Source organism: Manduca sexta, chromosome 28 (genome assembly GCF_014839805.1).
Source record: "Manduca sexta isolate Smith_Timp_Sample1 chromosome 28, JHU_Msex_v1.0, whole genome shotgun sequence".
Lineage (NCBI taxonomy): Eukaryota > Metazoa > Arthropoda > Insecta > Lepidoptera > Sphingidae > Manduca > Manduca sexta.
The window spans coordinates 17,910,462-17,930,978 of record NC_051142.1 but is presented as its reverse complement, the minus strand read 5'-3'; the positions used below and the strand labels follow the sequence as shown (position 1 = coordinate 17,930,978).

General features: G+C 37.0%; 2 protein-coding genes across 5 annotated transcripts; one reads left to right on the top strand and one right to left on the bottom strand.

Annotated features, from left to right (window-relative positions):
- Nucleotides 1-1,505: 1,505 nt before the first annotated feature.
- Nucleotides 1,506-10,851, bottom strand: LOC115447023. Of its 3 annotated transcripts, none has more exons than XM_037444543.1 (7): nt 10,587-10,851; nt 3,760-3,901; nt 3,079-3,278; nt 2,729-2,889; nt 2,506-2,568; nt 2,216-2,286; nt 1,506-1,659 (listed from the first exon to the last, which is right to left on the bottom strand). In XM_037444543.1, the coding sequence occupies exons 1-7, from the start codon at nt 10,587-10,589 to the stop codon at nt 1,583-1,585; spliced, it is 717 nt and encodes a 238-aa protein (XP_037300440.1). In that variant the 5' UTR covers nt 10,590-10,851; the 3' UTR covers nt 1,506-1,582. The 3 variants fall into 3 exon arrangements, with proteins under 3 accessions (XP_037300440.1, XP_030029770.1, XP_037300441.1); XM_030173910.2 differs by lacking the exon at nt 10,587-10,851 and adding an exon at nt 4,041-4,338; XM_037444544.1 differs by lacking the exons at nt 2,216-2,286; nt 10,587-10,851 and adding an exon at nt 4,041-4,338.
- Nucleotides 4,423-20,156, top strand: LOC115447019 (glucose-6-phosphate exchanger SLC37A2). 2 transcript variants are annotated; one of them, XM_030173906.2, is made up of 14 exons: nt 4,424-4,843; nt 11,455-11,624; nt 11,843-11,923; nt 12,024-12,157; nt 12,487-12,619; nt 12,917-13,074; nt 13,331-13,411; nt 14,462-14,506; nt 15,032-15,224; nt 15,535-15,683; nt 15,810-15,933; nt 16,372-16,449; nt 17,810-17,921; nt 18,230-20,156. In XM_030173906.2, exons 1-14 carry the CDS (start codon nt 4,689-4,691, stop codon nt 18,303-18,305), a joined length of 1,689 nt encoding a protein of 562 aa, XP_030029766.2. In that variant the 5' UTR covers nt 4,424-4,688; the 3' UTR covers nt 18,306-20,156. The 2 variants fall into 2 exon arrangements, with proteins under 2 accessions (XP_030029767.2, XP_030029766.2); XM_030173907.2 differs by lacking the exon at nt 14,462-14,506 and having other exon boundaries at nt 4,423-4,843.
- The last annotated feature ends 361 nt before the right edge of the window (nt 20,157-20,517 follow it).

Here is a 20,517-nt window from a genome sequence, read left to right as displayed (position 1 = left end):
GTGCTTTTATTTACAATGTCAAATGTGGAGTTTGACACTATAGGAATTGACGCTATTGGAGGACACAGCCATTCCCTAACATTTCTTCTCCCTCGGATACACTTATACGCATAATTGATATTCGTAAGGTCAGTAGGGGAAAGTGCGCCATAAAATTTTCATAGCTGGATTCAATGCAAAATAATTTCTTTTTGTGCTGACTTAAGAATGTAATTTTATTAATTTAAGAATATTTGGTATTTTGTGATAACGACCTATAGTCATTCAAGGCAATCAGACAATAAATTAATATTATTTTGATCAAAATAAAAAAAAATGGTAGTAGGCGCACTTGCCTCCGGAAATGGGGTAAGTGCGCCTGTGTAAAAAAAAACGCCAATATGAAACATTATAAAGAAAACACTCACTTTAGTCCATAGAGAAATAAATTTTACCCGCATTGCTCTTAGATAAATTTTAATCACTCAATATTATAACAAACTATGGCTGTTAAATCAAATTCGGGGCAAGTGCGCCATATATTTGTACATCAGGGCTTCAAAACATTTTACACATTTTTTGCTATATTTAAAAAAATAATAAAAAAAGGTAGCCTTAATATGAAATCCATTTTATTTCTAAAAACTAAAAAAATAAACATATAAAAATGTAGGAATTAAAAATTTTAATGCGTTATAACTCAATTACTTAGAATATGGCCTTATGACATTTGATATGTTTTAGCTGCATTAGAATCACATAACGTGCCTGATCGAACAGTTGCAACCTCTTCACGTAAAGTTACTCTAGACCAAAATATTTCAGTTTTTCTTTTGTAAAAACGAACGATCTAAAACAAACAAATATACGACGAATTAACTAATACGCCCTTTTATTTAAGTCGGCTTAAAACAAAATACCTTGAGTACTAAAATTATGCTAAGTATAACATTTTAATAATAATAATTCATATTAGTAAAACATATTCTCAAAAAAGGTTGGTGATATATGGTTCCAGGGGCAAGTGCGCCATACTACTAGTAACTGTGGCGCACTTGCCCTACTCGTCAATTTTGAGGTACATTTTTTCGCATTGCTAAAAAATCCTTTATTTTAGTATATATAAATAAAATTCAGGTAGGAAGTTAAAATAAAAGGTTTAAACTATCTACTCACTTTACTGGCTTACAGAAATATGTTACATATCTTGAAATATTTGATGTTATCTTTCACGTGGTCATCTCTGTTTACAGGTCTAAATGACACTTAAAATAAAATGGCGAATAAATCGTATTAAAATGAACAGAGCCATTTGTGTTTTTAGTGGAACCGTATTTCAGTTAATAGCATTGATATAAGATTGCGGTAATTGTATAACATCAATAGTTTTCGATTTTTTTAGGGCAGGTGCACTTGCCCCGTCGGCGCACTTGCCCCACCTGACCTTAATATTTTAACTCATCAAGTATTATAGAATATTCTCTGAAATTTTAAACAGGCAAGGTGTTTAATAAGGTATTCCCATAAATATTTCAAGAACCCCAAGGCTTATATGTCGGAAAATATTAAATAAAACTGCAGTATGCATGATATTTGTATAGTTCTACGCGGCAGGAGCAGCAGTTACAGCTGGGGTTGTGTTGGAGTCTGCCACCGCGCCCGTCGCGCCGTCTGTTGCACCTGAACACAGTACAATAAGTATGTAGGCACTAAATTTATTAATTTATTCCACTATATATTCTGAGTATAAAGCCGGACTTCATGCCGAAGGCATTTCCTACCAGTCCACTTTTAGGTGGTGCAGAGAATAAAGGTAGGTGAACGAGAGAATTTTAGATCACTGCTTCGGTGTCGAATTGTGTTCGGTGCGCGGTTCGACACCGCTCTGTGGTCCCGAATTTGAATCCCAGTTCTGGCAGTGATTTTAGATTTGTTTGCTTAGTATCAGCCCGAAGTCTGGTTATTGTCTTCTATTATACCAACGATTGGAATACATGGCAAAAAGTAGGTGCACTAGTTGAAGTTCTGTTTACCCATTCGGACACAAAACCGTGCCGTGTTTTTAATGTAATTTTTCAAGGGTAAAAAAATATTTTATTAATGCAGAAAGGTGGAGTTTTAGCAAATAATAATGATTTAGGAAATTGGCAGAGAGCAGATATTTAGCAGGCTCTACAATATACCTACGAGCAATATTAATTGCTGATTGTACTGATTGTGTGTAATTATACTTTACCATCAGCGGCACCCGAAGGCGAAGTGGCATTATCGGCTACTGTTTTGGTTGTATTCATCACTTGCCACGGACTGTATAATTAAAAAATTAAACATTTCGATTAGCAATAATAAAACGTAAAATATGCAAGTACCCATAATTATTTTGTATTCGTTGTTTTTGGATTCTTAATTATGTTACCGGCTTCATTGGTAATTACTGCCTGTGAACTATAATTACTGGGTTCTATTTCCAGATAAGTTATTTTAAAAAATATACTACTTCACATAAGCTACTTATAGTCAACTTACATTGTCCGTTTAGTTGTACTTGGCATAACCCGTGCGGCTTGCGCCCGCGCATCCAGAATGTCTCTAACACAAAAACAAGATTAAATATGTGCAAAAAAAATTATAACGTTGGGTCGAGTAATTATAAATTAAAACATTGTTTAAGGAGCTTCGTCATATTGTGTTCCGACTGTACAAGCTGTCTGATACAAACAATAAGAAAAGTTAGATTTCAATAATTTACCTAAGCAGTTTGACACTAATCTGGGCGCTGGGCAGACGAGCTTCCACAGGGTTGCTGACCACTACTACAGCTTCATCATCCGGTATACCGCTGTATCCCGAATCTTGATCAACGTATTCTTCATCCGTGTCGACTTCATAGTATAAGTAATTCTCTATGTTCTGTATAAAAGCAAGGATGTACGAAAAATTAAATAAACGTCGAAAAAACGCTGAATGACAAATGCGTGGAACTCGGGATAGATTCAATTACTTTAAGGCGGGATCACGATTGCAACTAATACCATTTATTTTGTGGGCTGATCTATTGCCGTCTTGTCTCCTTCTATATAGTTATTTGAACCTACACACCTTACTCAAACTAGGAAACAGTTTATAGCTCTTCTGCTTGCTCATAGACAGACGTCGTGTTGGTCGCAGCATTCTCCTTAACGCGATCCTCACTGGTCTCGCCCTCTCGCTCTCGCTTATGAGGACCAGAAGGTGCATGACAGATTCAACAGTCCAGCCTTTGGCATCCCTGTAGCCTGGTGGCGCGCGTTGGATTGATGCTAAGGGATGTATTTGATAAGATAAATAAGGATAGCTTCCACAAATGAGTCCTGGGAAATGCGTAGCCGCATAATGCGGATAACACTGTCGTCGTCGAGGTTGCTACGGATCATATTATTATTAGGAATTGTAGCTTATCTATCATGAAAATTACGTAGCTTTTGATTTTAAACAATATAGGTAAGTAAAAATTATCGGTTTCTTATACTCTTTTCGTCAGTAGCGTAGCTTGCCATAGAGGGGCCCTACCTCTAAATTTATTAGAGGCCCTTCAGGGCAGTGCGAACTTTTAGGCACTTGCTTAGTTTAATTTAGGTATGGATTAATTGGGGCCCCAAAGCTCGGGGGCCCCATATCACTGATACGGCTGGTTCGGCGGTAGCTACGCCCTGGCTTTTCATGTGCGACATATCATTTGGAATAAAGAAGCTTGTATTCTCCAACCATTGGAATACCTATTATTAAAATAAAAATTCTTGCCATCTATCTGAAGAGGCGCAATCTCCACGAGTTCCTTGTAAAAATTCTGTTTGTGGTACTCGACAAGACGGTCGAGCCATCCGCCGCGATGGATATTTATAGATGCTGCAACCAGCGTCCAAAGAAAAGCCAAGTTAAAACACTGCAAAAAATACGCAAAATTTACAACATTATTCAAAAGTGCAATGAGTGAAATAATCTTATTTACTTATATATTGTTGATATAATTAGATGGTTGATTAGTTTATTCAAATATTATGATTTAAATAACCACTACTTACATTTAAAAACATATTATTTTGCTTATATCATAATACTTCTAAAATTCTGAGCTGAAATGGTAATTACATTTCACACCTCGTAAAATTTTAATGATATTACATTATCATTTTCCTAGTTAATCTAGAGGGTATTTAATTGCTCGTAATTGTTTATCTGATTACACATAGATTCTATCTGCATTTTACTACATACCGAAAAGCAAGCCATTACAATAAATGCAATAATAAAACGCTTTTTGATTTGACAGTTCAATCATTCGCATTTTACCTTGACATTCCAGATACCAGTGTAATCGTTAGTGTATTTAGCATAGATCTATTGTTTTATCTTTTCCAATCATCGCCATGAGAAAAAGGATGTAGGCGGCCACGTTTCACACCTAATGTCAGAGCATTTGGAACGCGACTGTAAAGTAGACGTGTCGCGATTTTAAACCAAATATTTATTACGAAAAATGATAATTTATCGATATTTAAAGACGAATAAGTTACTTAAATAAATTATTAATCGCCAAAACTGTACATAATATATGTCGTGTGTGTTAGTAGTGTATATTTAGTTCATTTTAGCGTCAATTTTTCTTGTGTTATAAACAAAGAATATATTGTTTTTTAAAACAATGAACCAAGAATAACTTTCAAGCGTGAATGTGGGGCGTTGTACGCGGCTTTTTCAATATATTTTGTAAAAAATCACGCTTAAACATGAGCGGGGTGAACAGAGACGCACCTTTCGGGATCCAGTGTATTCAACGACTGTTCAATAAATTTTTCCCTCGTCTTAGGATTAATAGGCTAAGATGGTAAGTACATACAGCTTTTTGATAAATTTACATTTTTATGCCACACAAAACTTTTATTAAAATAGTTTTCAGTTAAATACCCCGATAGTCGTTTCCGTTCGTCCAATTAGTTACGCTGAATATTTATAGTTGGCGGTCACGATTTACGGAATAATATTAAACTATTGCGATAAACCTATACTGATACTATAACATGATTTTTAATTACTAGTACATTTTCGATGTAAGCAGTAGTATAGCAGGCGAGTAGACAGCTTTTATATAATCAAACATTGCAAGTTTGATTCCCGACATCCCCAAGTACCCAAAATCTTAAAGTGTTTATATTTAAAAAACACATCTGAGTTGCCTGAGATTGTAATTCTCAAATAAGTCTGATGTGTTGTCTGTTACTACCTCTGCCTTCATGAGAACATATTAATCGAGGGTCGAATAATTGTTTCTCATTGAGCCATGGTCTACCTGTGTATGTGTGCTATTTAGATTACATACTCTTATTTGTGTATTTTATAGTGGTTCTTATTATAATAATGTGTACTTCTGTATTTGTATATCCTTTATTATTAATAGTTGCATATAGTCTTTTTTTAAATTGTTCAGTGCAGATGCCATATCATATTTTTGTAAATTTGGTCCCATTGGTAACAACATGGATGGTCATAAAATGCTTCATTGTATTTCTTTTTAAGATAAGAGCTATGTACAAATAAATACTTATATTTCTGTAGTTTCCATCACATAATTATTGAATATTTTATATCCAAGAATGTGGTTAAAATAATTCAATATTAAATATAATGTCAACTCACACATTCTGTTGACACATAAATACGTAAAAGAGAGATATTTCTTAAAAATATTATTCAAATGAAGTGAGCATAAAGCATCAATAAAATTATTATGAACCACATATTTATTATCATATTATCATAATAACTTGCGGTGTGTCGTGACGTTTTTGCCAATAATATTGCAACAGTAACATTTGTTTCACTAAATGACAAGAAAAGCAAAATATGGCTGATATTGCCAACGCTGCCCATAAACAGAAACAATGTTATTCACCATGAGTTATAAAGCTGTAGATACTGAATTGTACTTATTATAAGCCTTATAATCATCAGTAATTATACAGGCTGCAAAAGCCTCATTGTCATTAAAATATTTTCTTCATATAATATTTACAAAATAAACAACATAACATAATTTTTATGTTGTTGTGGTGTATTAAAATAATTATTATGTAGTAACCAATACTATGACTCAATAATTTATTGGGAACAAGTGATAATAATTATTTAACATTAATGAATAATATTTGTTTTGTTAAATTATTGTTATGCACTTTGTAACTGGGTGCCCTGCAAGGACAAGCGTCTTATCTTATGCAAATAGATAGTGACATAAATTACATATCAACCATCAAGAAATATTTTTAACCTCAAGCTAAATTTACCTGTATATATATCAGGTCTGTTCACAATCATGAAGACCTGACCATAAGTTGGAAACATTTAGCCCCCACATAGAATATTTATAGACTAGTAGATATAATATATCTAAATCATAAACAGTATTATTTTATGAATATAATGCAGAATAATATTGTTTTGTATGTTCTAATAGTACACACAGTATGTGTACATTGTGAAAACATCTGGTTTTATCATAATGACGTAGAGCCGACATTGAATATATCATATTCATTATGTATCGTATTTTCAACTAACTAACGAGATTCCCGTCATTTATCTTTGGCGGGAAACTTGCCCTCTAGCTTACAAGGCGTACTAGTTTGCCTCTACTCACCCCAACAGGGATAACGGCGTGAATGTAATATAATTATATTGCTGATATAAAAAATATCGAAATTGACATTGTGCAGTTAGAAAAATCGATAAACAACCACAATATAATTAATTATACATACAATTTTCATGACTGGATCTAATAAGTAGCAACAACACCCAAATTTCTACATTATAAAATACTGAAACTGCGCACGTTACTTTGAGATATCAAAAACCTAGCTCCAACTCCCTTCAAACCAAAACAACGTGCTAAACGCGTGGTAGCAATAATAGACAAACCATACATATTGCCTGTAAATATACAGACTGGCAGAGAAGTATACACAATCACAGCTCGCATATTAGGAGACCTTTTACGTCTTAACATCGGCTTGTCCATCGCGCTACGTGACTGTATTATCAGTATATGTCATAGCTTTTGCTCTCGACTCCGCCCGCGTGAAAAAGTTTTCCCGGGGTAAAGTTCCCGCTATATATTTTCCCGGGATAAAAAATAGCCGTTATATTTCTCACTAGGCACTTGAAACTATCTCTATACACAATTTTATTGAATTTCGGTGGGTAGTTTTTAAGGTTATCGCGTGACAGGCAGACGGATGCGACTAATGACTTTGTTTTATAATATATTTTTAGAACTTTTTAAGTTCCTCTTAATCTCAATTCCGGCATACGTGATTGTTGCGTAATTTTATCCGTGTACGCAGCGCACGCAACGGAAGCTCTCCAAAGGAATAAATTTGCACAGTTTTTGCAACATTTTTCATTGATGCTCCGCTCCTATTGGCCGTAGCGAGATGTTACATTGCCTATAGCCGTCCTCGATAAATGCTATCCTACACTAAAATAATTCTTCAATTCGAACCAGTAGTTCCCGAGACGAGCGCGTGCAAATAAACTCCTTAGCATTATACAATATATGTATATTAGTATAGATTAGGATAATCAGTGCAAATACAACCCGGTGACACATACTGATCTATAATTAGTATGCGATAGAATGTATAATAGATCAGCAAATAGCAAAATCACATTATTTATAGCTAGTAATACTGTAGATCCAAATACAGTCCAATACATTTATCTAACTGTATAGCGACCTCACTGCGAAACCGCATCGTAGAAAATGGAATATTTTTAAACGATTACTGGACGAACGAACTGCTCGAGTGATTGTAAGCGCCACGAAAGCTTATGGCCGTTTTAAATAATAATAAAACCATCAAGCATATTGACTTATAAATCTCTGCTTGACATTGAACTGAGCTCATCATGAATAATTAATTGTCAGGGCTCATAACGTAATAACAAAGGCTGGAATGTCCTCTAAACTGGAACACAGTGTTCGTACTTCGTACCTAGCAACTCGACTGGAGACGAAGCGACATCTCAGACAGCATTGCTGAGGGACTTCCTTCTGCAAAAACATCTTCACAGCGATGGCACGTTGTAAAGCGATAGATTAATGATAATTTAAAAATATATTTAATTTAATTAATCAAAATTTTATCTTTCACCAGTTATTATGTGGGTCTCATAAAACACCTGAACCTGCTATATTTCTGTTTGAATAATATGCACAGACTTCCTAAAATCTAGCTTTGCTAGTGATAGGATATATTTTATATCCGTCTGGATAGCGACCACCGTACACAGGTGTTAAACCCCACCACAGTGACCCACGTATATGTGTCGCGTTCCGGGATCAGTCTGTGTATATCCGGTTCTAACAGGCCTGCATAATTGTGTCGACTGCCGAGGGGTAATCATCTCTCGCCAGTCGACATTCTATTGGACCACACTCCACTTACCATCAGGTGCAGACGGGTCAATCTGTCGTGGCAGTACAAAAAAAAGTCAGCAACTAAATATGTCAAAATCTTATTAGTGGTTTATTTCTTTACTATTTTTACATGACACGGCGATGGACATGACATACATATTTTGTCGAGTTGCATAACGAAACTCAAAATTGTACACTAGTCTGTGTCTTTTCTACTGTGTGATGATTTTTAGAATTTGCCAATGAGTAACTAGGGCATGTGGTAAGTACGTCTTGTATTCGAGACTGTACACATCGCAGCATTGGGTGTTTCTATCACGCGGTGGTGTTAAACTGTGTTTCGGTTTGAAGGACATCAAAGCTAGTATAATTGCTAAGCATTATGGGACATAACTTATCCAGACGAGCCTAGCCGATTTTATTTAGAATTGCAATCGGAATCAAAAAACATGTTATTTGCATCACCAGGCTAAATGTTTACACATCGTATTTTTTTTGGTTCTCGATGTACTAATAAATGATTTTTATATCTTATATCAGTTAGACATAGACACAGTCAATACGTTTTTTTGCAATTAACGCGTCGTTAGTTGCTTGTTTCCCTTGACACCGATCCGCTCAGCTGTGCAAGTTACTGACACGTAAACATATATAAAAACGAATCATCATAACCGTTGTCTTAACCTCTTCTAATTGTATGAATTGCCGTACCTTACGTTGGAAGGATTAATAAACTTATAGTTGCGTCAATAAACCTCTATAGATCCCTATCTAGATGATCTACCTACGTTTAATATTCCGCATTATGAGTCACTTCATATCAGATGCGCGTCCAAACGTAAAAACATTATTTTTAATATTCAAAGAAAACGTGTGATATGTTGAAATCACGTCCATGTGTGATTAGGGGTACGGTCAGCCCCGGGACCGTCCTGTATATGCCGAGGAAGGCCACCGCGGGTTTTAGTTGGTATGACGGTGTAGGGTATACAGGGGTTGGGGACTCGGTCCAATGCTCGCTCGGATGCTATACTCTCGAGGGTCGACATTGAGCCGTAAGACCGGTGAACAAATATAACCGTTCCATTCATCCCCCAAGTAATGGTAGCGATAACGCGTGTTTACTCGTGAACAAGAAAAAGGGACATGGTCAGAGGCGTCTTTTTTAAATGCTAACCTTCAGACTTCCCGCTGGTGTCGTCATTCAGTATAATAAAATTGAAAGTTTCACGCGCATGTTCGACGACCTCTCGCGTGGTAACAATGCGTTAATAGTGGGGATGTTGACTCATGTCTCGTGTAACAGATCCGAGTGAAATCATTCTTTGTTTACATGTTTTATGTAACTTAATGACAAGATGCTGTGCAATTAAAAGGTACAGTGAGCTAGCGGTGCCGAATATATACTTTCTTTAAGTACAGGCTACTTTGTGTCGTACTGCTTGTCCTGCATCCGGATGCAAACTTTGCGGAAGCAAGTAAAGGTCCCCGATTATAACTATGCCCGACCCTAAAGGTAGGAGCTCATTTCACTCTGCAAGATGGATTAGTGATACCAATCCTGACCTTTACTTTGTTTCGGAAGATAAACTAGGTAACATTCTCCCTACTTCCCACAGAATTCTGTACAACTTTCCTCGCCGTCAACATCGATCAGCTCTGATAAATGTGGGCATAGAAATACCGCTAGTAAGATCCATACAACTATGCCGTCCCTCTAGGCCCCTGTCGCCCTTAGAACCCGCTCTAAACGGCCTGTTGATAAATTAGGTACTACAAGCAAGCCGCTCGCCTGTTGGTAAGCTTACACTACGGGTCATAAACAGTAACAGCTCCATTTTGAATTTTTATTATGAAACACAGCATGGCATTTTACTGCGCCCATCTTTAGAGACATAATCTCATAATTGCGTCCATAAGACAGGCCAGAGTGGACAGCGATCAAATACGGCAAAAACTTCTCATCCAGCCATCTCATCCATTTAAGACCTGTGTTTCTTTATCAGTCAATGGCGATATTGAAAAACAAGGTTTATAACGGACAGCATTCGGTTAATATAAATAGGAACAACGAACGTTATCACAACCTGATAAGGTGATTACATATAAAATTAATTAGTAATGATAAGAACTCTTGGAAATATTTGCTTACCATTGCATCTAACCGGAACTAAGTTGTAGTAGACATGCGTATGAGCAAGTGACATCTGATTAAAAAAAATACGCCAGCACCGCCAAGAAACAAAAATGTTCAAAAAAAAACCTTTTTTTCATGCGGTAAAGGCAAAGTGACGCCACTACACCTGATGATGTGGAGTGAGGTCCAATAAAATGTTCACTGCCGACTGACGCCTCGACAGTCGACACTATTATACCAGCCTATTAGAACTGGATATACACAGGCTGATACTGGAACGCGACACACTTACGTGGGCCACTATGGCGGTTTTTACACCTTGTGCACGGTGGTCGCGCATTTCGCTTTATTTAAAAAGCTAGTTAGAGTTGCATCTAATCTTATCATGAGCCATAAAAGACGAGTCAATAAAATTTTAAGGCAGACAGAAAAATAGAGACACTTATAATAATTTTGTTTACTGAGCATCAACTACCTATATAGCAGTAATATGGAGCAATACTTGAAAATAAAACGTGTGGGAATCAAACCTGTGGCTTTACGTTACAAAGCCGATTTACCTACCAAATACACCAATGAGAGAGTTCAGTCGCAGGAACCAGTAGCGTACCTAGCCACAGGGACCCTATACCTATATTTGTTGAGGGCTCTTCAGGGCAGTGCGAACTTTTGGGCGCCCGCTTAGTTTAATGTAGGTATGGGCCAAAGTTTGGGAGCCCCGTATTACAGACACTGATGGCTAATACGGCGGTAGCTACGCCTCTGGTAGGAACTATAAATACTCTACTTTTAGCTATGAAATGAAGGGGAGTTCGGGTATTAAAACCCAATTGTTGTCTCCAACATGATTACGTTTATTCAGCATATTTTCTCCTGTTCACAGGTACCAAGCGAGCGTGCTGATCTTGACATACTTCACGTACATGACGTACCACCTGACGCGCAAGCCGATCTCGGTGGTGAAGAGCGTGCTGCACCAGAACTGCAGCCACCTCACGCCGCCGCCAGACGTCTCGCCCGACGACGACCAGTGGTGCAACTGGCCGCCTTTTAGTGAGTATTGAGTTTATTTATAATAACGCCATCTAGTTCGAGAGTTTGAACTAATGTCGAATGCATGTAAAATAATAAATGTAGATGGCGCGACGGGTTCTTGGGCGCTTTTAAAATTATTTTACTACCCTATTATTTTTATGGAAACTACAGTCAATTCCTTATTGTAAGAAATGTATAAAAGGTGGTCTTATTTAATTGCTGCACGTTTGTTTTAGATACAACGGACGCGAACACGTTGTTGGGAGCGCTGGACTCCGCTTTCCTGTTCTCGTACGCGGGCGCCATGTTTGTGTCAGGTGTGTTCTAACTTATACAGAAGTAAAATTGGTGGCTAGAATCTATTAGAGCCATATTCAACTTTAGTCAGATTATTTTACGACCTTTTTTTACTTGCAGGCATGATAGCTGAAAGAGTGGATCTGAGGTACTTCCTGTCGCTAGGGATGCTGACGTCTGCTATATTCTGCTATCTATTCGGCGTGGGACGAACGTACAGTATTCACAATATATCCTACTACCTCATAGTACAGGTTGGTATACAGGGTGTGATTATAATACTTGTACAGTATAAAGATGTAACGAAAGCAAATAGCTTTTTTATTGCAGTTAAATGACATAGCTAGTATCTCGCATGTCTGATAGTAATAAATACGGCCACTCATAAACAGTAAGAACTTCATACAGAACTTTAGTTACAAAGTACTGCGTGGCACTCCGCACTCCACACACACTTGCCACTCTGAGACAAAATGTTAAATCTCATAATGCCTTCGCAAAATCTCAACCTGTTAATTAGCGGTTATCATGCGACAAGGGCAGGTGGGAGGCGGGAGTAATATTATGTTCATCATCATTGCAGGCTGGTGCAGGAATAGCCCAGACCACAGGCTGGCCGGGGACGGTGGCCATCGTGGGGAAATGGTTCGGCAACTCCAAGAAAGGTCTCATATTCGGCATATGGAACTCTCACACATCGCTTGGGAACATTTTAGGTGAGTAACAGGTAATCGGTTCATTTATTTAGTGCCATCGTCCTTGGTTGAACGGTTTAGTAAGTTTTTGGGTTCAATAAAAATATTATTTTAAAATAAAAAATGAGATGTGTATCTAATCCGGAGAGGGGGTGAAACTATCTCGTCATGGAGTAGCTTTCACGGCTACCTACCTTTAAGAATAAAGACATTCTCGTCAATATGTACCTACATTTTAAAACGCATTGACTCCTATTCTATCCCAACATGGGTACCGCAATATTGTCAAATTATTACCCCCTTCTCCTTTAACCGCAGGAACAATAATGGCGGCAGAGTTTGTGGACACGGACTGGGGCTTATCGTTCGTGTACCCCGGGCTGGTGATGGGCCTGATGGGGTGCGTGGTGTGGCTGTTCCTGGTGCCGGAGCCGCGGTACGTGGGGCTCGCGCCCGGGGAGCGGCCGTCGCGGTCGGTGAGTCAGCACCACATTTTGACCTGTATTGGAGCGTATTGTGTCTTCTACATATTTCCTTGTTCACCTCCCTGCCTACAAAATTGCTTTTCACTCTCGATAACCCAGTGCCTCTTGCCTATCCTCCTTCTTTGAGAAGACCAGCTCGACCTAGTCACCCATAATATGCTATTTAAATTACAATATATTAAAGGCCTATGTCATGCAGTAACTGCAGGCCAATGCCCAGTATGAATCGGTGTTTTTCCTGTCGCAGCCTAGTCGACAATCTAGGAAGAGCGACGAGGAAGATGATCTAGAAGAGGATGAGACGACGCAAGTGATTGTCGGTGATCAGGTAATACAAGTCGTTTCAGACAACACGCATAACAAGTCATTTCATTCACTATCACTACCAAGTCTTTTCACCTGCACAAGTACTTTCATTCACCAACTATTTTCAACAAATCTTTTCGCACACCAAGTCTTTTTACCAAAAAGCACCACCAAGTCCCTCCCCCCATTAATCACAGTCATGGCTCAATTTCCGTCACATATTACTTTCAACTTCAAATAATTTGCAAGTCTTTCCACTTACTGTGAATTATATTTGAATTCTTACTCATAATTTAATATCGCATTGCGAAAGATCAATTTCTTTTTAAATTACAAATATAAGATACTATATAGTTATATTAGAGGTAATTTTATACATAGGTTTAATAACTAATAAGTTGCTTTATCTTTAATCAAGTAAATTTAGTTCTAGAAATGCTATTGATAAGCCAATTCTCACTAAAACTGACTAGTCTTAATGAACAAGTCTTTTCACACTGGAAGTGGATTACGCATGCGCATAAATGCCTACTGTGTTTTAACCTAAACACTAATTTCACTGAGTATTAACTATTGTTATAGTTTTGACAGACTTTTAGAAACAGGCTAGTTATCACAGCAATGCTCCGTCCTTAGATAAATAATGTTTATGAATACCGGCGTAAATGTTTTAACATAATATATAGAGTAAAAAAGAAGAAAAAGATGCAGGGATTTGTCCTAACTGAAAATACTCTCATTATTGTTAATAATCAAAACGGATTACATTCAAGGAATAATTGTTTAATTATACGACAGCACGGGGGTGGATAAAGGGCTCTTTCGCGCTCTTTTAGCCTTTTACTAAAGCACTGGTAGATTTTTATTGATACAATAAACAGTACACCTTTTAATTTAGTCACACCGTCAATCTATTGAATGGATTTGATTCGATTTTCACCATTATATTCTGGTGTTGCATATCGAAGATATAGGCTTGAGATAATTCCCCCGTAGCCCTAGATCCACGCCCCCCGCATGCTTTGTTGTTAACACCCACCTCACGACATTAAAAGCATGGTGTGAATTCCAGGGGGCCAGTTTACGGTCCAACAGACATTCCGCGAACGCACCGCAGGTAAGTCACTACGCATCCATTATCACCTCCGCACACGTTATTTTTTTCATTTTAACCATTAAAAAAATAACGGCGGGGTAAGAAGGCGAATGGGTCTCATAGATATAAAACTATGGAGGAACGAAACTAATGGCAAGGAAAGTGTTGGAGACTTGATCGAAGGTTGTAGATGTGTGTCATATGATTCAATAACACCAGTTTGGTTTTTGATGGAGGGCAGTATTTTCCAGCCCTACTGGACGTACAACGTACTTCCCAACTCGTCACTGTGGTAGAACATTCAACTTTTTTTTTTTTACATACGTACTATTTTGAAAAAAAGTATTACTCGGATTCTGAAATAAAATTGTACCTTAACTATTACATACGGAAGGGTTCCCTGGAGGAACCAATTTTATGAGGGCAAAGCCGTAGGAAAAAATGTTATAATCAATATTTGCATTTACGGCGAAAATTACGCAATCGTTATACTTATTATTCGAAATAAATACCACTTCTCGCCTTCATTACCAAATCATCTTCCAGCAACAAGAGGAGGTGACAGAGAACACGGCTCTCTTGCGCAGGAGCTCGCTGTCACAGTCAGGCAGTAGCGCCGTCTCGCTCTCACGCGCGCTCGCTATACCCGGCGTGCTAGAGTTCTCGCTGTCTCTCTTTTTCGCTAAGCTGGTCAGCTATACGTTTCTGTATTGGCTGCCTTTGTACATCAAAACTTCAAGTGAGTATGTTTTGTTATAAATTTTGAAATTATTAATATGTTAATGTGATCTGTTGCATTTTTATATAGGACCGTGTGAAAATATGTATATTAAATGAACTTGTTACTTAACTGTAACAACTAAAAAACATTAAGTGAAAAATATGTAACAATCAGCTGGTGCGCGGGGTCAGTGACCCGACTTGAGTGATTCGCGCCGAGTCTAATGTCGGAATCACTACTGTCAGTTCAGGAATGGTTCCCTGGTGATTGTTTTGCGGTTTTGTTTAATTTAATTTAATCCGCTAGTGTGACGCGTGTGTGTGTGCAGCGCGACTGTCGGCGCGCGAGTCGGGCGAGCTGAGCACGGTGTTCGACGCGGGCGGCGCGGCGGGCGCGGTGGCGGCGGGGCTGCTCGCCGACTGCACCGCCTGTCCCGCGCTCGTCTGCCTCGCCTTCTACACGCTCTGCGCACCCGCCGTGAGACACACGCCACTCACCACTCACCACAAACAAACCAATTCATGCCATTACATTATACTTACTACATCACAGCAAATTGAATGCTATTAGATGTCACATTCAGTGGTATGTGTTCGGTCACAGCTCCTGGCCTACCAGACGTGGGGCGCCACGTCGTACGCCATCAACGTGTGCCTGCTGATCGTCAGCGGGGTGTTGGTGAACGGCCCGTACGCTCTCATCACCACCGCCGTCAGCGCTGAGCTTGGTGAGTTAAATCTTATAAAAGCATGGTGATAATATGCTATTAGGTGACCAATTAGGCGACACCTGAGTTGTGAAGGTAGTAGCGAGCATTAAATGTTAATATTCAATCGATAACTACTGTTGTGCAGGGTCGTACTTAGAAGAAAGCTATGGTTCCAACAACCCCCTAGAGTAAAATTAAATGACTTAACTAATTTTGTAAGATAAAAGTATCGCTCATCTCAAAGAAATCTTGTATAAAAAATTGGCTCATCGCTATCTGTAGAATCTCTTCTGAGGTTAAATATTTTTATTGCTTTCGAAGGCAGACGTGCCAACGGCCAACCTCATAGTAAATGGTCACCAAGAATTACAATTGAACCCGAGACTCTCCCATCTAAATGTCCGTTGTTTTCCGCTAAACTATTACTTATTAATGTAATGTATTCTTATGCGTCAGGTACTCACAGCAGCCTGGCTGGTAACTCGCAGGCGCTGGCGACTGTCACCGCTATTATCGACGGCACAGGAAGTGTTGGTGAGTTACTCAATATTACATTATCGATATCATCGGTTTTTATAGCCCCTGTTAAACCTAGCCAGCACTTAGACTCCCTCCAGTTTCCCACAAGATGATCATAATATTAGAGACTAGCTTCCGCTCGCAGCTTCGCCCGCGTGGATTTCGGACTTCAAAAATGGAGGAGGTGCTCAATTTGTCGGGATGTTTTTTTAATGTATGGTGGTATGCAGGTGGTCCGATTGTCCGGTCAGGGTCTGATGATGGGATCCTGGTGAAATCGAAGGAAGCTTATAGCATGATTCAGTATTCACGCGTGATGGCTTATTATTAGCGTATTTCATGTATAACTTTGGTGTTTCTATACCGATTTCTATGATTATTTTTATGAAATATTTAATAATGTTAACTTTTTAATTAAGGATGACTGAGAGTGTTATAAACGTAAGAGTAGACAAATATAATGAGAAAGCTTCGAACTGCTAAGCTATCGGGAGTTACACGTGTTATTGTGAGTCAACCATAAAAGATAGACATATGCTGTCGTGGGATATTTTTTACATAATTTTAAGGAGAACATTTCCGTCATACATGATTTCTGTGTAGCTTTGACCATTAAGGTTGCACACGCGACGAAAGCTTAAAAAATGGAGTAACTTCTCCCGTTTTCCCAACATTTCCCTTCACTGCTCTGCTCCTATTAATTGTAGCGTGATGAAAATTATACTATAACCAGCACAGGAGTATGACAAATAATTGTACCAAGTTTCGTTAAAATCTGTCGAGTAGTTTTTGTTTCTATAACTGTTCAACGTCCCCAAAATATCCAGCAATGTATTAAAATAAAACTTACATATCGGTGAGAAAGACACTTATTTCCTTGAATTTGATAACTTATGTATATTGGTAAGCGAATCTTGACATCGCCATTCAATTATTTATAGTTTTTATACAACACCATCTATTGGCATATCCATGACAATATTTATTTATAATTTAAATTAATACATCATTGAACAATAACTGTTATACAGACAGACAAAAATTTTACTAATTGCATTTTTGGCATCAGTATCAATCCCTAATCATCCCCTGATAGTTATTTTGGAAATATATTTCATGTACAGAATTGACCTCTCTACAGATTTATTATAAGTATAGATTACAAAGCTAAGGGCTTTGGGAGTAAGATCATCACAGTAAAGGTGCTAGGTAAATCATTGTTTTATTTAAGCTGCAGTGTGCAAAACTTATATAGGGTTTCTACTCGAATTAATCATCATGAGAGAATAGTTTAGAGGCAGTCGTGATATTTGTCGACAGCGACTTGGTTGCTAGTTATATAAAAAATAATGATACTGATGTTTGTCCATAACAGGTGCAGCGTTAGGGCCGATGCTGGCGGGCGTGGTGTCCAGCACTGGTACATGGTCGCACGTGTTCTACATGCTCATAGCTTGCAACTACATGGCGCTGTTTCTACTACTCAGGTTGAAATTTAAACCAAACACCTCACCTACACTTAATCATAAAATTTTAGAAAAAAATCCACGAAAGCCAGTTTTAAGGGTTGAAATAGAGTTCAGTAATTCAGTACCATCTTACTTAAAATTCAGGAAATGTGTCTTATGAGACATAAAGGTACGTTGACGTAAGTGAACAATCAAATTCATCAACTGGCATGCCCTTTGTTTGTGTATATGCTCCGGGCTCGCCTCCTCCACTCCACACTTTACCGATTAATATCGATCTATATCAATACAAAAATCGATTCATCTAATGTTTACTCTATTTCCAGGATAGCGAAACATGAGGTAGCTAAGCTAAGACAGCAGCGCCGCATAGCGACACCGCCGCGAGTGCGGATAGAGTGAATTTAGATAACAATTGTAATAGATCCTGGATCATTATGTTCGAGTAACTAACAGCCAAAACGTTGCAAAAAAAACATGTCTTAAGGATACATCGTTTTGGCAAGTTGTAAATCAGTTTTAGAACTAAAATGGCAATTATTTACTCGAAATTTGTGAAACAGGTTCTTAGTAATATTGTATCCGGGGGTTGCCCGTAGATCTACCATTAATAGAGAATTTAAAATCTCTCATTCATGATATAAAAAAACAGGTTCGCCTTCAGAAACTGTATTTTTCAAAATAAAATAATCCTACAGTGATCTTCAGACATCTTGGTGTGTTTTTACCAATTTTATCGGAATCGCTTCTGTAATATACCTGTAAGAATATAAACATTTTCTGTGCAGTTTCGAAATCAGGGTAAAATTATTGACATTTAGTATTTTGAATTTAATTTTTTATATTTTTTTGCATAGTAGTTTTTGTATAAACGATCGAAAATCATGGTTACAATTGTTTTATATATCTTTTTGTCTGTAATAACCATTCCATAACAGAACGCATTTTTACAGTTTAACTGAACTTGTTTAAATAGAGTAGAATATGTGTATGAGCTCCAAGCCAGAGTATTATTCAGGATTTGTTTGCGAAGTGAATTTATTATAATTATTATAGGCGAGATAAAAAAAAATCACGTATATTATATTTATCGGCCAGTGTCATTTAATTCCCAGAAGTACCCAGTAGTGTTCAAAGTTTGAGACATATAAAAATAGACGTTTCCAAATCTTTCTTGTTTTATATGTAAGGAAGGTCTTAAGTGGTTTTTTGACACATAAAGAATTTTCGTTACCAGTTCGTTTCAATCCTATCAAATAAATATATGGAAATTAATTTTTGACGATTTAAAAAGAATAATTATTTTTATTTAAAAAAAAAACAGGTCAAACAGTGCCGAGTTTTTAAATCTTATTTTATAAATCTTATCTATCTTTCACGTAGAGTAATTAAATAATTGGTTTCGTGTTTAAAATTGGGTAATCTAACCCCCAAGTGTGTTCAATGCGGCCCTGTTGATAAAATGACTAAGAATTTCGTGCATCGGTTCTGAAAATGCGAAGTATTATTTAAGTAATTTTAATTCGATTTTAAGACTAATCAAATCTATATTTACTTTTTCTAAATCATACAAGATACAGTATAGGCAAAATGCTGCACTAGATACGCCTCTGCCCTCACCTTGGGTTATAAAGGCACGTGATTATGTACCCTGTTCATTTGTTTTCATTTATTACGTAAATGAAAATTAAATATATATTTTTTATATTGTGTAGCTTATATGTTTCTAATAAAAATCACATAATATTTTCTAAATATACCAATTGTCATTTTATAAGCATTTTCAGAACTGGTTTTTAAGTGTATTGTTTTAAATAATTATTTTAAATGACTATTTAGTATTATACTATGAAAGAGTGTTTCGCGAAACGTAAGGGTGTTATTATTTTTGAATTTGAATAGAGATGCATCCTTTTAGATATCAATTACTGCAACTATTATTGACCGTTTTTATTAAAGAAACAGATTCTATAATATATAGGGGTGCGTTTTTTTTAGATCAAAATATTCTGTTTTACCTGTAAATAATAAAAACTTGTCATTTAACGCTACATAAAAATTTATGCATGTCACGAGTTTTAGACAATTTATATTTTTTTTAGAGATTCTATTTGACCATGTTATAATAATATTGAAATAATTTCGTGAAGCGCGGTTTTGCAGTATTCTACTACATTATTGCGGCATTTGAGTGATCAGCGATCATGTATATAATGTACAAAATGTATTTTAATAAATGTGATTTAATTTTCATTGACTATTGTATTTTCGCCACTAACAAAGCGACATGAATATTGAGAAAAGCCATCGAAGACCGACTAACCAAGAAACACCTTATTCCTCGACATCCATTACTTTCCCTCAGAAACCTGTATATATTTTTATACGATTTATTGCATTATTGTGCATATCACGTGTTTATTATGTTCGACATACTTCCATGTGAATGTATATCATACTGTCAATTTTAGATTTGTCAATAATTTTAGAAACTACCCAATTTTTTTTCATGCTGATGAGTCATAATTTGGATGAAATATGATTTCCAGTTATTAATATTGATATAAGTAGCTATTTGTTATCATTAATGTGTAGTTTTAGAAATAAATATTGA